At 37.0% G+C, this 18940-nt stretch overlaps 2 protein-coding genes across 5 annotated transcripts in view; both read right to left on the bottom strand.

The window, feature by feature from the left end:
* Positions 1 to 1460, bottom strand: part of tgfbr1a (transforming growth factor, beta receptor 1 a) — a 48749-nt gene extending 47289 nt beyond the window's left edge. Inside the window, exon 1 of the mRNA XM_084118937.1 lies at positions 1305 to 1460. Within this exon, the coding sequence (XP_083975063.1) occupies positions 1305 to 1428 (124 nt within the window). The 5' untranslated portion in view covers positions 1429 to 1460. The remainder of the gene's footprint in view (positions 1 to 1304) is intronic.
* A 1541-nt stretch (positions 1461 to 3001) lies between these two features.
* Positions 3002 to 18940, bottom strand: part of col15a1b (collagen, type XV, alpha 1b) — a 52091-nt gene continuing 36152 nt past the window's right edge. For 2 of the 4 annotated variants that reach the window (XM_084118929.1, XM_084118927.1), the window contains 29 exons: positions 17768 to 17821; positions 17615 to 17650; positions 17096 to 17233; positions 16442 to 16504; positions 16214 to 16249; positions 16048 to 16089; positions 15862 to 15924; positions 15653 to 15688; positions 15364 to 15447; positions 15212 to 15277; positions 14913 to 14948; positions 9774 to 9827; positions 9589 to 9678; positions 9475 to 9510; positions 9329 to 9382; positions 9184 to 9240; positions 9042 to 9101; positions 8892 to 8933; positions 8308 to 8332; positions 7389 to 7414; positions 6939 to 7037; positions 6686 to 6830; positions 6448 to 6512; positions 6218 to 6346; positions 6014 to 6115; positions 4728 to 4790; positions 4439 to 4636; positions 4210 to 4325; positions 3002 to 4121 (listed from right to left, as the gene is read on the bottom strand). In XM_084118929.1, the coding sequence (XP_083975055.1) occupies positions 3905 to 4121; positions 4210 to 4325; positions 4439 to 4636; positions 4728 to 4790; positions 6014 to 6115; positions 6218 to 6346; positions 6448 to 6512; positions 6686 to 6830; positions 6939 to 7037; positions 7389 to 7414; positions 8308 to 8332; positions 8892 to 8933; positions 9042 to 9101; positions 9184 to 9240; positions 9329 to 9382; positions 9475 to 9510; positions 9589 to 9678; positions 9774 to 9827; positions 14913 to 14948; positions 15212 to 15277; positions 15364 to 15447; positions 15653 to 15688; positions 15862 to 15924; positions 16048 to 16089; positions 16214 to 16249; positions 16442 to 16504; positions 17096 to 17233; positions 17615 to 17650; positions 17768 to 17821 (2232 nt within the window). In that variant the 3' untranslated portion in view covers positions 3002 to 3904. The remainder of the gene's footprint in view (positions 4122 to 4209; positions 4326 to 4438; positions 4637 to 4727; positions 4791 to 6013; positions 6116 to 6217; positions 6347 to 6447; positions 6513 to 6685; positions 6831 to 6938; positions 7038 to 7388; positions 7415 to 8307; positions 8333 to 8891; positions 8934 to 9041; positions 9102 to 9183; positions 9241 to 9328; positions 9383 to 9474; positions 9511 to 9588; positions 9679 to 9773; positions 9828 to 14912; positions 14949 to 15211; positions 15278 to 15363; positions 15448 to 15652; positions 15689 to 15861; positions 15925 to 16047; positions 16090 to 16213; positions 16250 to 16441; positions 16505 to 17095; positions 17234 to 17614; positions 17651 to 17767; positions 17822 to 18940) is intronic. The other 2 variants (XM_084118930.1, XM_084118928.1) reach the window with 1 other exon arrangement.

Here is an 18940-nt window from a genome sequence, read left to right as displayed (position 1 = left end):
ACATGCATGCATCACACAGGTAACACAAGAACAAATTAACCTTTATGAGTTTTGGGAAGTTTTACATTTATGTCTATGAATAAGAAATCAAAACACCTAGAATACCATGTTTGACATTATTTGTTAACATGTTTTCATCATTGCTTGTATACCCATCTCCCATTTTCCTCCCTTCTTCTTCTGTTAGGTTACCATATCCCTTGTTTATGTTGGATGTAGGAATAAAATATGTTTTATGTTGAATTTGCTTTAGTTAAAACTCCTTCATGCTTTGAATGAATGAAAAACAACAGGTTGAAGTAAAAGGCATTTGTTTGCGTGAAGGAACGCAGCTGCATTTAATCGAACAGTCTGAATACAAACTAGCCTCGTCATGTTATAATAATAAATACACATAAAAATCACACAAAAACATTTGAATGGCGTGTGTTCTACACAAAAGCATTCGTGAAAGGTTTAAAACGTAAGTGTCATTTTGTATCCTCGCGTGTATTGTTGTGGGACACGAGAAAACGCCTCTGAACAAACAAACTGTTGCATCCATTGACGTTCAGTCATATTAAATTTACTTAACTAAAAATAATGGATGGAAAATATCAGCTGGTATTCTGTGCGCCATCTGTTAAGAATAGCCTATGATATTTTGTAACGTACAGAAATAGTCCGATCTGTTATTACAACTCACGTAAACATGTAAAACAGGGTTTCTGTCAGTCCACAATCTCCACATAACTTAGATGCCTAGACATGAATCATTCGATGTCACTCGTGTGGGTTTATCGGTCTAGCATGTCCTAAAACTAAGAAAGAGTCTGGCATTTTACGATAGAGTTTTTAAATGTCGTCAAATGAAAAAAAAAAAATGTCGATCATCACAAAACACATGCGGAACAGGCGTGAAATAGAAACAGACTGAAAGTAAACTGCAGCTCGTCTCGCTCATGAAAGCAAATCTTGTCAACAGTTTCAGATGACTCAACATTTGATCTAGAGGTTGTTATAAATTAACAGGAGCTTTGAAGTATGGTAAATAAATACTGGGTCGCGATATCCAAACCTCGCGCGGTGCTCCGATTGCATGCGCGAGTCACTCCATCTCCCCGTCCGAAAAACGCACACTCTCGCAAACTGATGTCACGGCACAGAAAAAACAATAAACGTTCATGCCAGCGCGGCTTTCTAAGATCTGCGCCATATTTGAACACCCCTAGGTAGTATTGTGAAAAAAACGAAACGCGCGCGGATAAAACTTGAGAAATGTAGACGAGGGGAAACTAAGAAGTGTTACAGCCCCACGCACTTACCTCGCGCCTCTTGAGTCACCGAGAATACAAGTACAGCCAGCAGCAATGAGCGGCAAAGTAACGTTCCCGCGTCCATCGTGGTATAGATCATTCTTAAGGACTGGTCAGTTTTTTCCTCACACATTCAAGTAGTCGAGTCTCTGCTTCGAGAAAGGGAGCGCTCTGATTGGTCAGCACGGAAAAATAGGCCCCGCCCATATTGATCACTCGTCGTTACCCTGCCTCAGTTTAGCCGAGTTCAGCTTTATCTCAAAACTACTGCGAATCTGTCCTGTGAATGTTGTTACAAAAATGATCTGATCTGATCATCCCACATGCAGCTTTCATGATCAGGGATTCAAAATACTTAAGTCAATCTAACCGTAATCAGATATGTCATTTTTCTTTCTTTCTCTCTCTCTTTTTAACATAAAAATAAGATAACACACACTGAAAGAACATCTTTTAGCAGCCGAAGATTGTTTGCTGGCCTTAGCTGGTTTATATATAGTATATACTGGTCTCCCATTCTATTCTAATGTATTAATAGTCTAATAAATAATAACAATGCAATTAACATTATTTCTATATTAGTAGGCTATATAATACATATAATTATTATGTAATAAAATAAATAATACATTTACATCATTAATACCATAACATGCAAATGTATTTGCATTTTATGATGCCTCTATGCAGAATTAAACAGTTTAAACACTGTAAATGCACATTTTTGTGATACTTATGCTGCTTCGGATGCATCTTTGGTGGAGTAGTGTAAAGACATAAGAAAGAGAAAGATTTTTAATCATTATTGTGAACGAGATGAGGCTGTATATGGCCAGAAATGACATAACTATATGTCCTGAGAATGAAACAAGCCAGGGCAGACAGACAGCCTGAAGGCAGAGACTGAAGAGCAGCTATTGTCTGTGGTTAGTGCTCTATAGCAAACTCCTCTTTCCTGTTGGTAGAACTGAACCATTTGAATCAGGCTGACAGAGCATTTCTATTTGTCTGACTGCTCAGTAAACTAGTCTCTTTGGCGGACATACAAAACAGGCAATGACATGATGGAATGCAATAGAATGAGGCCAATGATGATTGGTTATTAAGACTAAGCTAAAACATTTTAGATACATTTTAGAGAAAACTTGGCATCAGCAAGGTTCAGCTTTGCAAAGAGTAACACTAAAATATTATGTGTGCCAAGCTTAGCGCAAAATCATATTAAAGTCATATTATACACATACAGTGAATCAAACTATGTGCTTTTTGATGATCACTTCCTGCTTTAGGTGTCTCCACTCTGCCCCCTTGTGACCTGATATACACTACTGTTCAAAAGTTTGGGGTCAGTAATATTTTTATTAAAAGAAATTAATACTTTTATTCATCAAGGATGCATTAATTGATTAAACGTGGCAGTAGGAAAACATTTTTTTTATTTTCTTCTTAACTTTTTATTCACCAAAGAATCCTGAAGAAATGCATGTTTCCACTTATAAAATATTCAGCATATTAGAATGATCCGATGTGACACGGAAGACAGGAGTAATGATTCTGAACATTTCAGACCCCAAACATTTGAACGGGAGTGTACATAGTCACATTTGCCCTTGACGAGACATCAGATTCATCAAATCTTTATTTTCCTCGTACAATGTCTGTATTGTTTTGAAACCTGCCACAACTTAGAGAAACAAAAGACATACTTATAAAACAAAACATTTATTCACTCAGCACCATTGAAATATGAAAAAAGAAAGGGGGAGGGTTCTCTCTATGATTGTTTCATACTCAAATCTGACTTCTAGAAGATAAACAATGTAATTTATTTTCTAGTTTGTCTTTCTAAATATGTCATTGAAAGTTTAAACACAGTGAAGACTTATAACGTGGTTGTGGCCACTGTCAACCTTTGAAATTAATGCCTATTTAAGTATGTACTTGGCACTGGGTTTTAGTTTTTATGTGCTTTTACATTATAAATTAGACATATTGCCATTAAATACTAGTTTAGATGCAAGTTCACAGAAAGTAGCTTCATGGGTGTGAAAAAACCTCTAAACAAAAGAAATTATTATTAGAAATTATTATTACAGTGCATTTAAACAACTTCCAAAACTCTGTGGTTTGATTATATCCAAATACTGACATCTAAATATTGGTATTTAATCTGATTAAAAGAAATTATCTTGTGTGTATCTATGTTTATGGTTTTAAATTTGCAGTTAATATTACACGCACAAAACTCTGTATTAGTAATTGTAAGGGAGGGACTAAGACCATCTGAGAAGACACACAGTAATGCAGTGAATTCAAACAATGGATCTACACTTGCTCGATGTCTGGCTGAGGTATTCTTTGGTATTCTAATAGTTGAATAAATGTCGTGGGTCGTCGATTGAACAATTTCAGTGGGTGATTTATACATATTTACATCATGCTCAGAGAAGCACTGAAACATGATTGCAGTGCCATTTTCCCTGGCTTGTCACTTCTCACAGGAACTCTCTCCCTAAAAATAACAAAGAGTAGATTGGATATTTCCCCTAGCAGTCCAGCTACTGCTGCTCCCTACATCTGCATTACTTTACTTTAAAATGGTCAGCTTTCTAGTTCCTTCCAGGGTCCTGGATGTAACTGTTCTCAATGCAAAGCACAATGAAGTGGTTTGAGCAGCTACGCGTGTGCTGCCCGAGCAATCTGCCGGTCTGCAGAAGAGATGCCTGTCCGGTCACCGCCATGTCACCCGTCCGCCATGCCTCACAGTAGTTAGTTGTCATTCGGATGCCCACCGCACTCGAGCCGTGCCACACCAGTTTCTGAGGCCTTGAGTCATAGTAACATATACAATTATTCACACTGTTAGAATTTAGTTTACATGTCTAAAAAAATTCAAAAGGAAAAAGCTGTTTACCAAGCCTGATCTGTCATGACATTTCGTCCATCGAAGGAGTAAATCGGAGTAAGTGGATCAAAAACAGCCCCGTTGCCGGAGAACATAGCCATCCAGCTGCCGAATAGCACTTCTCCCTAGAGAGGATGCACAAGAAGCTTAATTTAGACAGGCTAAACTTAGGCAAACTACATATAATGAGAACACATTGATCAAAAAATCTATCGTGCAAATATGCTCCTTTACATACTTTGAGGTTCACCACTGGCAAGTTGAAGCGGTCCCCTTTCTTGACGATGGTGGAGAGGTCTTGTAGGTGAGAGGAGAGGAAAGCTCTGTAAGTTGATGTCAGGCCCCTGGCACGGGCTTGCTGGTAACACTGATAATCTGCCCCTCGGATTCCGTGCATGTCTCCTGAAAATGGGGCATTGAGTGCCACCAGGTGCAACTGAGAAGTTCAAAGGTCAGAGGTCATGTCAAAGTGCACACCATTTCACATCAAACATTAAAACATGCAACAAGGTTTAAGCAATCCTTACCGCAGGCATCGAGTGTGCAGTGTGTGGAAGAACATTGTAGTCTGGCAGGAAGCTCTTTAACTCCTGCAAATAACGTTAGATGTTCACATCAGACACTAAGGTACAGTATATACCATTATTACTGAAATGAACATTTGATTCCAGAATATTTTAACATTTCTCTAGATCTTATAAATGGTACTGTAGACAAACGATGATCCTAAGGCCATACTAGGGGATATATTGGTACCATATCTGTCACGTTCTGGGTTTTGTTTCCTGTTCCTGGTTCTCGTCTTGTCATGTGAGTCCCTGTTTGTCATGTGATCCTGCCATGTGTCTTGTCATTGGTTAATCGTCTGATTATTATTCACAGGTGTCCCTTGTCTTGTCGTTAGTTTTGTGTATTTAAGCCCTCATGTTTGCCCTTTTCCTTTGTCTAGTATTGAATGTTTCTATGCATTTGTGCATTTGTGTTTATGCCATGTCCAGGTTCTTGTTTTGTGTTACCAGTTCACAGCCTTTATGTTTGATTTTCTTTATTATAATTAAAGTTGCATTTGGGTCCGCTCCATCTTGCCTCCAGAGGATTCATTCATTACAATATCGGTTTTCGTCGGATGTTAGGTATTTTATTATTTAACTATACGATATTGGATATTTAATTTTTTAATTTCCTTTAATTTCCCCTTTTTTTACATTTAAATTACCTTTACCATAATCTAACAATCTCTTATACTGAGCTTTCAAAAGTTAATTTAATAACATTGTTGAATGTAATCTTTAGCATATCTCAAATAGTGGTAACTAAAATTTAAAAAATATTAAAATAGCTTTTGGTAACTGAAAAAAAGTTAAAATAAAATACAATATAAACGTTACATGAAAAATGTAAACTTAAACTAAAATTTAAATAAAAAATTAGAGCTAAATAGAAATATTTTTAAAATAATAATAAATAATAATAATTAAAAAAAAAAAATCACATGGCAAAGATCACTAAAACTTAAACTAAAATTGAAATAACTGAAAATATAATTAAATTAAAAATATTAATAAATACTGTAGTACTATAGCATATAGATACTGAAATAACACTGATCTCAAAATGAATATCCATCTTTCAAACTACATTATAATTATTGTGATGCCTAAATTCACTTCTAACATTTAAAATCATTGATTGTAATTATTTATTTAGACAAAACAGCATAGAATTTTTTTTCCAGAAAAAATATCAGTTTATTAGAATCGCACACAATTTTAATATCTGTGCATCCCTAGACTACTGGATATGTTTGACGCACCTGGCTGTGAAGTCTGGGTACACTGCGGTCGCTGGGTCTGCTCAGGCCTTGTGACAAAGCAGATGAGGAACTGTCTTGGGGAACTGGGATAAGCTCTCCTAGCTAAAAACACAGTTACACATCAGAAAACATTAGAATAAGAAGACAAGACATCTTACTCTATTTATGTTTGTTTAGAAGGAAAATGTGAAAATAAGTAAATACCTCAACTTTCTTCCAGCCCCCTTGTACCCTGATGTACAGTTCACTCTTGTCTATAACAAATCCCAGTGTCCCTTCTGCAGCTTGACTGGTCTCTCTTATCATGGTCTGAATGTTTTTGTATGTGCTCACCTGGAAAGGCAAAGTAAGCAGTCACAATAAAAAAAACAAGGCACAATTCATCCTTTATGAGCTTGCTCCCCTACAGCTGAGCTCTGTGCCATCTGACTTACAGGGTTTCCATGGCCAGAAGCGCCGGGCGGCCCTGGAGGACCTGGAGGTCCAGGGAGACTCGCAGCTGAGAAAGAAAGTAAAGCAGAAGTTTGATGCCTGAGTAAGTTGTTGATAAAAAGTTCTTTGCCTCGATAAAGTCACTCAAAATAACTCTGTTTAAGAATGCCCTCAATCTAATCGTCTAAAAAGTTTGGAAAAGTTCACTATTTGAAGTCATGATAGAGTATTTGTTGTCACCTGAGCCATATGCCGATGGGGTACCTGGTGGCCCAGGTGGTCCTGGTGGCCCTTGTGGTCCTGAACTTCCATAACCAGGCAGTCCTGGCAGGCCTGGGGCACCAGTGTCCCCAGGAGGGCCAACAATAGAGTCCCCTTTAGGTCCCTGAAATGCAAAAATGCATGTCATATTAGGACTTAATCTTTATCTTATTAAAAAAAGGACAGACTTAGTTTATATTTGTTTTGAATTGATTATTTATTGTAGACTTACCACAAGGCCTGCTCTTCCAGGGATCCCTGGGGGGCCAGGCAAACCTGGATCCCCTTTCTCTCCTTTTTGTCCTTTGTAGCCATTCTCACCTTTAGCACCCTTAGAGACACATACTCAAAATCATACAAAATCATACATACATTTTAAGTTAAAAAAAACAAACAAAAAAAACAGCGATGGCAATTGCCTAATGAACAAGCACTTTTAAAAAAACTTTTTCCTTACTATTTGAATTTGAGTTTTTAAATGATATATATAAAAAAAAAATAATAATAAAAAACGCTCTTGAGGCCCCTTGGGCATCCCTGGACCCCAGTTTGAAACCTCCTGACCTACCTTACACATTTTGTGTGCAAAATTTGCCCATTTTAAGTATTTAGTGTGCTTCTATATGCAAATGCTAAAAAACATATTTTTCTGGGATATGTGAGATATTGAACAGGTGCTTACCACATAATCCTGAGGAAACATAGGCACTGTGAAGAAAGAAAACATAAAGATCAATTCAGCAGATATAGTTGACTACTATATACAGTAGTCAAAAATGGTTGATCTCTAGACAAAAAGTATTGATGTCTAGTCATTGGACTGTCTGCCAATCAATGTGTGCTATACAGAGTATGTGAGCAGAGCGGGGATCGCCTTTCTGAAGACTGCACTCCGCTCACTTGGTACACTCAGGGCCACTCGCTCAATGCAGAATGCCCTTTATGATATGCTGGTTCAAGAATCTGTGAAATAATCAATAGGTCTAAGCAGGTTATGGAGTTCAAAAATATTGAAGCTGTGAACCTTATACATAAATGCAGACTAAACATCCAAGTTAAGAATGAAGGAGGAGAAAAAATTGAAAGGGAGTGTGGAGAAACTAAGTTAGCAAAGATTTATTTAAGATATTTTTCGTTCTTTGCTTAGGGGTAAAAAGAAGTTTGAAATACCTTTGCACTGGTATACCATTAGTGAACTGCTAAGAGTTTAGATGAACGTAAATATTTGCTGTGTGCTTTCCACTCAATAACAAAACACAACAGAAATGACAGCGGTGAGAAAACAGCAGTAAAGAAAGCATCTGATCATGTGGATGTCGATGTGGATTATGTTTGCACAATCTCTGCAGTTCGGCACTCCAGTCAAATCACGTCATGTATAGTTATACCACTTTATACAATATATTGCTTTAAAGCTGCAAATATCATAACTGCTATCTATAGGCCTACTATCTGCTGTAAATGAGACATTTATTCAAGAAATTCATTACAAACAGAGAAATTTAGATATTTAACCTTTTAACCTCAAAAGTTATTTATTCATTAACTATTAAAAACAAATTGTTGAAAAAGCTGCTACATATAAAATCTGCTACACATACCTTGTTGTGAATTGTTGTTGTTGACCTATAAGACAAACATTTTTTTTGTATAAAATTAGACAATTTTGGACAGAATAGAAATGATTACGAAAATAATGTCTGATATGAAATAATAAAATTAATATGAACCCATGCCAGCTAATGTCAGCATATTCAGGAGTGAACAGTTTTGTTAGTGTGACATTTTAAAATGTACACAGCACACCAGATCCTACAATACCATGGAATCACTGCTGAGCCCAACAAATGTTAGAGCTCATGCAACATGCTTTGGTGAGCTTAGGAGAGCACATCAGATGAGATGAGATGAGATGAGATGAGATACTGGGTTAAAGGACCATAGAGAGACATTCCTGAATTTGTAAATGACAGCATAAGGCAGGCATAAATCAGTTGACAAAAAATAAATAAATTCTGTTTTGTAAATTAAGTCTATTCTATACTGTTTTGAAGGCCATGAACCCATGCACCTTAGAGAGCAAAGTAGGCAGGGCTAGTGTATTAGGGGGAGGAGCCGAGCCAGAATGACATGCGCCACACCCAAAGCCAAACCACCGATTGGAGAATTTCACTCATTAACTTACTGGTATTTTGCAGTGTGGTCTAGGAGGAACTGGGAAAACTGTCTTCAAGATTCAGAGCATAATCATTTCATAACTTTTGTGAAAATTGCACATTTTAGGATAAACCACACTGTGGTGCTCAATTTAATTTCGATATTTTACATAACTTACTCCATTGAGGCCAATCACTCGTCCTGGTGGCCCTGGAGATCCAGGTGGACCAGGTGGACCCTTGAATACAGGTAAGTTGTTATAAATAATTAGATAAAAAAAATTAAAACATAATGGAAGCAAAAAAAAAAAAAAAACTTACAGGGGGACCACTAGCATCTCCCTTGTCCCCTTTCCTTCCAACTACTCCAGGCCGACCCTAAAATAAATTTTTAGGGAGTGAGTAGAAATAAGCATTTATGAAATGTAAAACTATAAATAAACAGATAAAAATGAATAAAACTAACTGGTCGACCAGGAATTCCATATCCTCCTTTTAGTCCCGTTGGTCCAATCGGCCCCTAAAGATCGTAAAAAAAACATATATATTCTTAGTAGTATATATATATATTTATATGAATGCTTTTAGTTTGGTGTGAGAGATGCATCTCACCATAATCCCAGGCTGTCCAGTGGGACCGATATCTCCCTGCAAAGTACAACGACATCAATGTCAGACCACTGAGGAACAACAAAAAGATCAAGGTCAAAAGTAAATAGTTTCAACCTTGATTCCTTTCGGTCCTCTGGGTCCTCTCATGCCTGTTATTAGTGAGCCATCAGCAGCTATAGATGTGCCTGGCTCCCCCTTTTCTCCCTTTCAGACAATACAATAAATTGATGGTAGTTTAATTGAGTTTGTGCTTCATTATGGTACATCAGGTCACTTCTAATCACATGTTAAACCCATACCTTCAGTCCTAGAGGTCCAGGAAACCCAATTTCACCTTTTGGTCCCCTTGGGCCCTGAGCATGACAACATTCATGCAAGTTATTTCCACCAGTATAATGTTTTATTTATGAGTTTATAACCCCAAAAACCAGAGTAAGCACACATAATTTTGATTACCACAAAAAATTATTTAGACATGTTTCTCCTATTCTGTAAAAGCAGCAACAAATTTAAGTTACAGTGAGGAACTTCCAATGGAAGTAAATGGGGCCAATTTGTAAACATGAAAATACTCACTGTTTCAATAGTATAGCCAAAAGACATAAACGATATGCATTATAACAATTTTAGTGTGTTAAGTTATATCCAGTTTTCATTACCATTACAACGTAACACTGTAAAGATTTAAACAGATTTAAAACTCAAATAATACAGATGTCACGATCCCGGTTCTGTGTCTTTTGTTTTGTATGGACATTTATTTTGAAATGTATTCTCTGTTCTCATTGTTTTTGTACTCCCTACCAGTGTTTGGTTTCAGTTTCTCCTTGTTTACTTGTTAGTTTCTATAGTTACCATCATTAGTTACACGTCTTTAATTATCACTGATTTTGCCTTTTGCTATTAAAGTCGTGTATGCTTCTCTCTCCGCCTTGTCTCTCAGAACACGTAACAACAGAATGCATACTTTATACATAAGTCTGAACAGAAGATTTGCTATAAAAGTTATTTTATAATTACTTTTAAGCTTCATTTTTGCTTTTTGCAAACTGTCCCCATTTACTTTCATTGTAAGTGCCTCTATGTAACCTTGCACTGATTCTTGGGAATTTGGATAAAACAGGTTTTAATTTTGAAAATAAAAAGTTAGTAAAATTACAAAATCTGAAGATATATTATTATAGACCAAGGTCTTGGCTGTTCAGCAATATATCGGTGCAACCTCCTCATTTAGTATTTTTTTCATAAAATAGGCGTTTTTCCAGTTATTACTTTGTTTTTGTCAACACCGTCAGACACAATAAAAAGCAAATAATTTTTTATTTATTTGGTCTAATATGTATTTAGAGTTTTTAAATCATTATCTGGAATTCTTAGTACACATATTTGCTGTTAAGTGTTAAATATTCACTTTTTTTCATGTTTTATACTGTTTCACGTGTACTCCTTTAAAAGATCTAACATCATACAACGTTTACTTTAAGCCTAAATAGAAAAAGTTATGTTTTTTTATTTAACAAACATATTTTTTGTATTAAAAGATACCATTACTTTAATAACTCAACAGCACTGAAGAAACATATTGTAAGCATATTCATTTAAAACAAATAAAACTCCCTCTGACGGTGGTGACACTAATCTGACGGTGGTGACAGTGTCCTCATTACAACATACAATTCCAAAATTTATACAACTCAAGTCAATGGCTTCTTGCTTAACAACTTTATTTAACTATTTGGTCCAAAAAATAACAATCCTGAGCACTGTGATAAACATTTAGCCTGCCTACTCCGAGCTGGATCGTGTATGGCCTGATCCACCGGACTGTTTGGGGGAGTTTCTAGGTGATCTGAGCCCTTTCTCTTACGTTCTCTTGATACTTGTTGTCTATGTTTCCAAGCCTTTCTCTGACTTCTCTTTTCCCTTTCATTCAAGTCATTGCAATTTTTTTAGCTTCCCTTCCTCCACCCTCTTCTTCCATCTTTGCCTTTCCGTTCTGAGGTATTCCTCCTTTAAAGGAGAACTTGGCAACTTTTTTAACTTAATAAAACTGTCTAGAAATAATTTGGATGGTTAAACAACCTGTTCTGGTGATATTGGTGACTTTCCCCGCTCCCCCCAGCGTTCCCATGCGGAAAACCAACCTTGCAACTTGGGGACTACCGTCCCGGCAAGATAGAAATTGGAAGTCTTGTGAGAAGCGAGAACGAGAAGCGAGAAACACGAACTGCTTTACAGCAATTCGACATAAACACATGCCATATGATACTGTGTATGATGTATTACCCACCTCGGCCGGCTACGATAATAACATATGCACATGAGCAGTGGTAGAAAGGGGGAGGAGGGTGCCTCAAGTGAGTTTTTTTTATGACTGTGTTGTGAAATATACGGCCCACAGCTGTAGGGGGAGCTCTTTGAGAAAACACGCGACAAAAAAAGTGAAGATCAGTGAAGAAATTACTAGAGTTGCCGAGTTCTGCTTTAACTCTTCCTCACTGTGTATTATCTCTCTCCGCTTCTTTTGATATTCCCTGTTTCTTCTCCTCCACAGATAGCTGCTACCTAGCCATAACTTCCTAAAATACATAAAGTCAAAGTTGACCTAAAGTAATGACTATGAAATTGGGGGGGAATTACAGTGAATGTTAGATTTAATTAAATGTTGTCATGCCATTTTCATTTGGCTTTAGTCATGGGAGATGCATAGCCTACAAGGGATATTGTATGTGCTATATAGGTAGGTAGTAGGTGCACTATGTGCATTCCAAATGACGTAAGCCAAATGAACATGGCATAATAGTGAATTGAAAGAATGGTTACCAATGGTTATACTGCAGTTAGGTCCGGTCTAATTACACTGAACAAAATTATAAACGCAACACTTTTGTTTTTGCCCCCATTTTTCATGAGCTGAACTCAAAGATCTCAGACTTTTTCTATGTACACAAAAAGCCTGTTTCTCTCAAATATTGTTCACAAATCTGTCTAAATCTGTGTTAGTGAGCACTTCTCCTTTGCCGAGATAATCCATCCACCTCACAGGTGTGGCATATCAAGATGCTGATTAGACAGCATGATTATTGCACAGGTGTACCTTAGGCTGGCCAAAATAAAAGGCCACTCTAAAATGTGCAGTTTCATCGCACAGCACATTCCAACAGATGTCGCAAGTTTTGAGGGAGCCTGCAATTGGCATGCTGACTGCAGGAATGTCCAGCAGAGCTGTTTCCCATGAATTTAATGTTCATTTCTCTACCATAAGCAGTCTCCAAAGGCGTTTCAGAGAAACTCGTGTTCGTGAGGATGTTCATGGATATCCACGAACATCCTCACTCTCACTCGTGCTATATTGCTTAATAGTAGCATGCTGTGTAGGCCTGTATGGAAGAAATATAGGGAGAATTACATAAATACAAATATAAAACAGGTTAATGAAACATTACAGGCCATATTGGTATTTATTGTGATCAACAATTATATTCTAGCCTTTGTTGAGGACCATTTGGAGGTTTTTGTCACCACCGTCAGACTGTACGTCACCACCGTCAGACAGAAAACCTGACGGTGGTGACGTATGACGGTGGTGACAAAATCTACTCTTTCACATGATATGCATGAGTTGTTCACATTAGCCATCTTTTTTTCCCTCTGTTGCTATCTACTTCAGACCTCTTCTTAAAAAGTATACATTTATGTCATAATCTAATCTAATATTTTTTTATACAAAAGAGACGGTGTTGACATGTTATGGTTGTGACAGTAGCAGTGTCCAAAAATATGAACAAGTCTAAGAGAAATTAGCAAACTTACAGGAGCTTGAGTGATCTTGAAGCATGCAGAAGAGTTGAAGGTTTGAAAATGGGGTCCCCAGGAATTAAGTTGACCTTGTAGTTGCCTGATTTTATTGCTTTTTATAAATATCTGACGGTGGTGACGGATATGTGGGACACATTTTGAGCAACCACAAAATAATTGTAATATGTATTAAAAACTACAAACAGTGAGTTTTGAACAATATTTACTATGTACTCTTTCATGTGGTAAAGATATTTTTCAATTTAATTATTACGTTTTGTTTTTTTAATCAAGTTGAAATGATTATCTCCTATCCGAGGACAACTGATTTTGTAGGCAATGGGCCAGCATATAATCATTAAATTAATACAAATTAAAAATAAACCTATAAAATAACCTTACATATGTGCAAAGGACCCCCTGATTATAACCTTGATTCTTTTTATTCATTAAAATGTTATTAATTTCCAACAGAATTAGCACTTTTCTTCGTGGGACATGTTTTATCCAAATTCCCAAGAATCAGTGCTTGATTTCTTTTTTTTCTTTCTTTCTTTTTTAAATTGTACTTTTACTGAAACCAGAATCTTCCTTTAGTAGTGGTTTGTACCACACAATTTTAAGGTGAGAAAAATGTCAAAACCACCAAATTATGACCATTTTAGGAAACTGGAGTAAACTGGCAAAATCAAACACAGATAGATCATATGATAAGACTGAAACTGGTAAATACATGCACTATGATGATGGATCAATCCATCTCAAGTAAAGTTGGTTGCTTGACCTTTTTTTTATGATTATACAACTTTCTGTACTGCAAACCCTGCATGTTTTTATTTTGTATTTAATTTTACTTGGTTTAACCACAGCATCTGTATTTAAAATAAAATAATGGTCAAGCAAACTCTATTGGACCAGTTGAGATGGATTAACCCATGGGATCTGTTGCCCTAGGGTGTTCACATTTGGCAGGTTTGGTTCAGTTAAAACTCTGGTGCGATTGATCAGTTAGTGCGGAAGTGTGAACGCTGCCATCCGAAATTTGGTGTGCACCAAACATGCGTACCCACTGAAAAGATGGGTCTCGGTCTGCTTACAAACAAACTCTGGTGCAGTTCTGAAATACTGAAATATGAATGCAACACGGACCAAAGACATCTAAACGAACCAAAAACAGGATGTGATGTCACAAGATGTGAACCTAAAAAGGGCAGAATGCTCAAGCATTCTATTGCCCATTACAGTTCGGTACAGGCGTTGGAATCGCGTTTTCTTGCAGCAGATCTTTGCTTGTGTGTAAAGAATAAATTCCTGCCGCTGTTTTGACTCCTTTAGAAATTTTCTAAGCTCTTTGTAAGTTCTCAGCTGAATACCATCATGATTGAACATACATAGAGTGCATTTAGCCCTGCACACAGCATTTGTTTTGGATGTTGGTAAGTTCCATCGCAAAATATATGTCACAAAAGTGTGAATACTAAGCAAACCAGGACTAAATGTATAATTTTCTTTTTTGGTCTGGAACAAAAGAACCAAGAGAACTGAACTACAAGTGTGAACACACCCTTTTAGTTGCATCCTTTTATCGCCACAGTATATCATCTTGAAATAGTATAAAGAAAGATGAAGGACATTCTTACAGGGAATCCTGCTCTGCCAGGCAAGCCTTCAGGGCCCTGCAACATGCACCCCACACACAGACGCAAGCGAAAAAACATTAGTGATTATGTGATACATGATCAAAGAACAAACCCATTCCAGATCATGTGGACACGCCAAGCATTTAGCAATGTTGTGCCATCAGGCGCAGGAACTGTGACTGCTCCTAGACACGCTTCTTGCAAATTATAGTTTAAAAACAAACGTTTGTACTATCCATGTTAAACATGCTGCATCTTAAAAAGCATTTGAGGGGATAACAGTGAGCTGCTTTACGTACCATAGGGCCTGGCGGTCCTTGGATCTTAGTGAGGTTTAATTTGGCTGCTGTATCATTAAAAAGGAGCTAGAGGGGGGAACATCATTATCTTTTTAGGAACTCAGACATAATATTGTAGCAAAGCAGGCAATCACACTTCACACAGTACTTACATCCCGGAAATTAATAATTGGTCCAGGAGGGCCAGGGGGGCCAGGAGGCCCTGTGATGCTCAGCCCATCAAGACCTTGCTCACCCTGAGTAACAATTAATACAGCAAATTACAGAATATACACACAAACTGAATTTCTTCTCAGACTGCAAAAATCCCACAGTGTGCATTCGGCTTTGGGTGAATATCATCATCTATTATTCAATATCTGGAGTGAATAATGTGGGCCAAAGGTCACATCATCATGTCACATAACTGCTCAAAATATTCTCAGATAAAAAATGTAATACCTTCTCTCCTGGACTGCCTTTGTCTCCCTTTGGCCCCTGTTTACAGCAAGGTAGCAAAAACAACAGCAAAAAACATTACACGTTATATTGTGCCACAGCTACTACAATAATTTGTATCATTTTCTCGCTATGTATAAACTAACCAATCACTTACCACTGCTACAAAACTTATTTAGTACATATGATTTTGCAAGAAACAGAGAACTGACCCTGGCTCCCGGTAAACCAGCTAATCCGGGTTTTCCATCAGGTCCAGGGGACCCAGGTTCACCCTGGATAGAGAAGAGACAGGGGTCAGGAAACACACTCATGACATTGTGAAATGAATCAAACTCATTTGACTTTGAGGTATTTATAGTGTTTATATGTAGTGACTATAGTGGAGTCTGACAGACCTTTACAGACAAACCGGGGGCTCCGTCAGCTCCAGGAAGTCCCTACAGGGAGAACACAGAGCATGTATATTAATATATATATATATATATATATATATATATATATATATATATATATATATATATATATAAAATGCATATATAATATTTCTAAAGATAAAAAGACCTGAGATCCTGGTGGGCCAGGAAGACCAGGAGGCCCCTTAAATTGTAGGAGAGGAGAGGAGAAAAAAGGAGAAATATGAGGAAAAAACCTCAGAATAGGTCCATACAACAAATAGCTTTTGAGTGCACAATGTGGCATGCAATGATGCATCCAAGGTTGATGAAAGACCTTGATATGTGAATAGCATTTGAGAAGGACATAATAGTTGTAATGGTTTTGTACACTCACTTGATAGCCTTTTGAAATTCCGGCTCCGAGAAACAATCCGCTTCCCCCAGAACCCTCCAAATCCTGTCAGAATAAAACAACACCTATCCTTAGACTGACTATAAAAGACAGGCCAACTCAAAATTAATAATTAAGAGTTTTAATTGACTAAATGGTGCCCTGGCCGTGAAAAGTGATTTTTGAAGAATTTCAACCTCAAAGAACTGCTATTATGTCAAAAGCAAAACAGCTCTCTTTTAAGGGATTCATTCACATTTTAAACTAAAATTATCCTGTTCATGTCACGTGAATGTAGCTATTGAAAGCTTTTTTGCTTTGGACTCTCTTCATCAAAAAAGGCCTTCGACATGAAGTTTGTTTTCCACTAAATCATGCACTGAGTACATAACCCACTGAGGCTAAGTCTGACCAGTATTTATGTATAAAAGAAACAAGATGATTATCTCTGTACTCTTATCACAATAATGAATATGAATGAATATCAAAGTATTTCAGCAGGATCATTTCAAAACAGTAGTCTGTTGTTGACTGTAATATCCTGCATTTAGAATTTGAAATTCCAAAAAGGTGGTTAATCACAAATCTGCCTCTAAAATACCAAAAATGACTTCTGGGATATATATTGTTAAATTAATTGCTAGTAGATTTTCATACCTTCAAAGTGTCCACCTTAAAATTGTTGCTCGAGGGCCCTGGTGGGCCAGGAGGGCCAGGTGGTCCAGGTACACCCCTCGGCCCCATATGTCCATTAGGGCCAGGTGGACCTCTCAGGCCAGAGTCACCCTTTTCACCCTTTAGGAAAAGTAGGAATGAAACAAACAATACAATGAGAAATAAAATTTATCATAATGGTTGTTTCAATTTTATGCAGCTTTAAGGTGCAGTCACATTTTGGCAAAATTTCACAAGGAAAAAAAGGTCCATTGTCTATAGTCAATAGTGTAGCAATGTATGAAGCACAGCTCACACAGAAGTCACTTTTAAACCAAACAGGTTTCTGTTGATCAATGCAGCGAACCTGCATGACCAACTTGAACCTATCTGCATGGGGAAATCTTTCGCCCTCATGCGGAATTCCCAATTACTGGATTTCATCCGTGAAACATTGCCTGAACAGCGGTAAATGTGACCATACCTTTATACATCATATATTGTATATCATAAACATTATACCTTAAGTCCAGTGGGCCCTCTTATTCCTTGTTCACCCTATGAAAGAAAGTCATGAAGTGTAGAGTTCAAACTGGAACTTTTCTGAAGGATTTTATTTTCAGTTTTATATGACATTGAGTGAGTTCTTTCATCAAGATTGGGTCATTTTCATACCTTTGCTCCTTTCAGACCCTGTTGTCCATTTAAGCCCTTCTGACCAGGAACACCCTTTAAAGGTGAAACAGATCAAAACGCCAGCTTACGACATGACGTAACATCAATAAAACATTATAAAGGTCAGTATCTATACATGGGATGTCCAGTCCTGCTCCTGGAGGGCCGCTGTCCTGCAAAGTTTAGCTCTAACCCCAATTAAACACACCTGAACCAGCTCACAAGGCATACCGGAAACTTTCAGGCAGGTGTGTTGAGGCAAGAACAACTCTGTAGGACCGTCTTTGACACCCCTGGGGTCCGTTTTTCGTACCTTTCGTATTCGATTTCGTATTTGCATTAATAAAGTTTCTTAAGAGTCAAGAGTATTTACATGAAATTATGGACCTGTTGCTATGACAGCAACTCTGGGATGAGCTTCGAAGAACCTAACAATCCTGGATCAAATCAAATCATCAACAGTAAAATCCAGATAACTGAGTAATCCACGTACGAAGAACGGACCCCTTGTCTATACAGATACACAGCATTAAAAAAATTTTGCAGCAAGTATGAATTAAATATAGTATACATTTTTTGTTGAATAAAACTATTCATTACTTCAATGAGCTCATTGTTTCTGCCTTTAATTATTTCATTGTTTAAATTAATACATTTTTAGGTAACTGTGTATCTAATTTTGTATTTGTACATTTCTGAAATATATAACTTAGACAGTTACCTCTGATAACAGATCAAATTGTAATGTGGATGCATTTTCTGTAAAGCTGCTTTGAAACAATGTGTATTGTGAAAAGCGCTATACAAATAAATGTAATTTGAATTGAATTGTGTCTTTATATGACAAATATGATTATGTTGTTTCAACATAATGTTTTAAGTTGCCATTGCTGTTAGTACAAGCAGACAGTTCAAAATTAAAAAGACAGATTTTCTCCAACATTCAGAAAAAGGCAGCACAGTTTCAAGCTGTCCTGAAATGCAACCTTGCATGGACCACATAAACTAAAACCCCTGAAAAATATATCTGACAACTTCTAGAACATCTAACAGCAATAAGCTTGTCTCCAATAAGCTTGGCCACAGAATAAAAAATAAAACAGATAATTGTGACATTTATATATTATCTATCTCACAATTCCGACTTTTTTATATAAACTCACAATTGTGAGA

The sequence above is a fragment of the Abramis brama genome, assembly GCF_963993115.1.
Source record: "Abramis brama genome assembly, chromosome: 7".
NCBI lineage: Eukaryota > Metazoa > Chordata > Actinopteri > Cypriniformes > Leuciscidae > Abramis > Abramis brama.
The sequence above is the reverse complement of the archived record's forward strand: the minus strand, read 5'-3'. Positions and strand labels throughout refer to the sequence as shown.